General features: G+C 44.1%; 1 protein-coding gene across 1 annotated transcript; it reads left to right on the forward strand.

The window, feature by feature from the left end:
* Positions 1-386: 386 nt before the first annotated feature.
* LOC142293283 (zinc fingers and homeoboxes protein 3-like) lies at positions 387-1,718 on the forward strand. The gene is made up of 2 exons (XM_075337820.1): positions 387-419; positions 501-1,718. Exons 1-2 carry the CDS (start codon positions 387-389, stop codon positions 1,716-1,718), a joined length of 1,251 nt encoding a protein of 416 aa, XP_075193935.1.
* Positions 1,719-3,105: the final 1,387 nt, after the last annotated feature.

The following is a 3,105-nucleotide window of genomic DNA, read 5'->3' on the forward strand; positions in this document are numbered from 1 at the left end:
TCCTCTTCTTCATACAGCGCCTGCTCCCTCTTGAGTTCTTCAGCTACTTTCTTATGTTTTTCTGAGAACCAGCCATCTATTTCTCGTCTTGTCATTTTAGTCTCAGTCCGTAACCGATTTACCTCCTCTTCAGAAGGCTCACTATGCTGTGCAAAACTTTTTTCCAAAGCTCTCAGCTGTTCTGGTGCTCTCTCTTTGTATCTTGTGACCGTGAAGTCTGGCGACTGATGCCATGACTGTCTCCTTGGGGTATGCGATGGTGTATGACTTATTGGAAGTACAAAATCTGTATCTGGATCTTTTACCATGGTATACATTAGATCAGAGTTGGGGTCCCCTACGGGGTCGCTTGTGCCTGCCACGTAATTGGGTGGTTTATTGCGGTAATGGTATCTTTTATCACTAAAAGACTTAGGGAGGTCGCTGTTACGTCACAAAACCGGTGACGTTACAGCGATGTCCTTTGCGATGTTGCAGTGTGTAAACCCAGCTTTAAACAGGGCATTAGTTGGTCACCTGAGGAGATCGAAGACTCCAGAAAGAAAATGTTTAATACTGTAATCCAGTCCATTCCTCAGCCTCTACCGCAGCCAACGATAACTGTTCTGAATGCACCACTTGTAGCAAATGCAAGTAATGTTCAACAACTCATCCAAGCTGCTCTTCCAGGCCAGTTTGTCAGTCAGCCACAGGGAGCTGGGGGCTTACTTGTAACTCAGCCGATTCTAACAAATGGAATTCAAAGACATGCTACTTCTGTGCCCATAACCATGCAATCTTTAGTTTCTGATGAATGTACAACAGAGGCCAGTACAGCATCTTTATCTGGTCTAGATTTTGATTACCAGAGCGTTGCGACTAAATCTCCCAGTATGCCATCACCGAATGCGTACGATCCAGTGGCACGTTGTAAAAAGTCACGACAACAGCTTAGTGCTCTCAAAAGCAGCTTTTCCAAAGGACAATTTCCTTCTCAAGGTGAAGTTGCAAGACTGACAAGAATTACAGGCTTGACAATAAGAGACGTTAGGAAATGGTTTGGTGATAAAAGATACCATTACCGCAATAAACCACCCAATTACGTGGCAGGCACAAGCGACCCCGTAGGGGACCCCAACTCTGATCTAATGTATACCATGGTAAAAGATCCAGATACAGATTTTGTACTTCCAATAAGTCATACACCATCGCATACCCCAAGGAGACAGTCATGGCATCAGTCGCCAGACTTCACGGTCACAAGATACAAAGAGAGAGCACCAGAACAGCTGAGAGCTTTGGAAAAAAGTTTTGCACAGCATAGTGAGCCTGCTGAAGAGGAGGTAAATCGGTTACGGACTGAGACTAAAATGACAAGACGAGAAATAGATGGCTGGTTCTCAGAAAAACGTAAGAAAGTAGCTGAAGAACTCAAGAGGGAGCAGGCGCTGTATGAAGAAGAGGAGGATGAGGTTTCTGCCGAAGAATTCGACATCACGGATAAAGTTTTTGATGAGACTGTATCGCGTGTATTAGAAAATAGTTCCCCAGCGTCTGAGAGAAAAGTGAACCCAATAAAGATTAATTTGAAAGCTCTTCGTGTCACTGAATCAGTAGACAACACAGAGGGCTCGAAATATGATTCTCCAATGCCAAGTAATGGCAGCAGTAGGTCAACACTATACAAAGGCCGACCACCCATGAAGAAAACCATATATATACTGTGTAAACATTTCTGAGTATTTATAATCCCCCTGTGCCAAAGATCCACAATGGCAACCTTATGCCTGCTTTACATGAAATGACCGATTGTGCGATTTCATGATCGATCGTACCCGCCTCCGTCGTTTGTGCGTCACGGGCAAATCACTGCCCGTGTTGCACAAAGTCGTGAAACCCCCGTCACACGTACTTACCTGCTGAGCGACCTCGCTGTGGGCGGCAAACATCCTCTTCCTGAAGGGGGAGGGACGTTCGGCGTCACAGCGACGTCAAACAGCCGCCGGCCAATAGAAGCGGAGGGGTGGAGATGAGTGGGATTTAAAAATCCCGCCCACCTCCTTCCTTCCGCATAGCCGCTGGGAACCGTGGGATGCAGGTAAGCTGTGTTCATCGTTCCCGGGGTGTCACACGGAGCGATGTGGGCTACCCCGGGTACGATGAACAACCGCACCATTTTAATCAAACAATTTTTTGAAACTGAGTGACGAGTACACGACTCACGATTTGTGAGCGATACTGCGTCGCTCGGAGGTGTCACACGAGACGACGTCGTGAACGATGCCAGATGTGCGTCACGAAAACCGTGACCCCGACGATGCATCGCACGATAGCTCATCTCGTGTAAAACACCCTTTATTCTGCTGATCAATAGTAGGATAAACAGCATAATACAGAATGCTCTCTGGGTTTGCTGCTAATTTTATGTTTAAAGCCTCTTCAGGGATTTTATTTAAGCAATTTAGTCCCCAACAATATTCTAAAACTTAAATATATTCCAAGACATAATAAGAAAAGCAAGAAAAAGCAATGTGAAACACTTTGGACTTGATAAATTACGACTGGTGTGCGCTTCAGACCTAATGTGGACATCACTGGACATAGACCAGCCTAGAGCTGCATGCCTCTTAATTTATTAGGTGCATCTTACAACTGCTATGCACCTCCACTAGATATGTTATTCCTGTCAGTGACTGGAGTATATTTCTGTTGTACAGTTTGTTGAATTTTGCTGGGTGGGCTTCACTCAGCCTTGCCTCGCCAAAACTGCACACAGTAGTAGTACTGGTCAAAATTTGTCACAAAAATAAAAGATGCCATGAGGTCAAAGTCACATGATATGAATTTGTTTTAAAAAAAATGTATCAAATTATTGATTAGTAGAAACGAGGAAAAAAGAAAAATATCTTTACTAAATATTATTGATGCTAATAATCATCATAACTTGTGTACTTCTCACACAACTAACAAACAATTACATTCTGCCAGTATACTCTACAGATGAGAAATGTTCCATTCCTGGAAGGTCACTACTGGATATAAATAGTATGTCTCTTCCAGTTCAGTGCGCTGATTATGATCCAACCTGGGAATGTATACACGCAGAAGCACTTTGGCCCTTTATTG

Source organism: Anomaloglossus baeobatrachus, chromosome 1 (assembly GCF_048569485.1).
Source record: "Anomaloglossus baeobatrachus isolate aAnoBae1 chromosome 1, aAnoBae1.hap1, whole genome shotgun sequence".
Classification (NCBI taxonomy): Eukaryota; Metazoa; Chordata; class Amphibia; order Anura; family Aromobatidae; genus Anomaloglossus; species Anomaloglossus baeobatrachus.

Coding starts and splice junctions, on each gene's coding strand:
- LOC142293283 (XM_075337820.1), top strand. CDS start 387: ATGGTATCTTTTATCACTAAAAGACTTAGGGAG. Junction 420..500: donor TCACTAAAAGACTTAGGGAG/GTCGCTGTTACG, acceptor AGCTTTAAACAG/GGCATTAGTTGGTCACCTGA.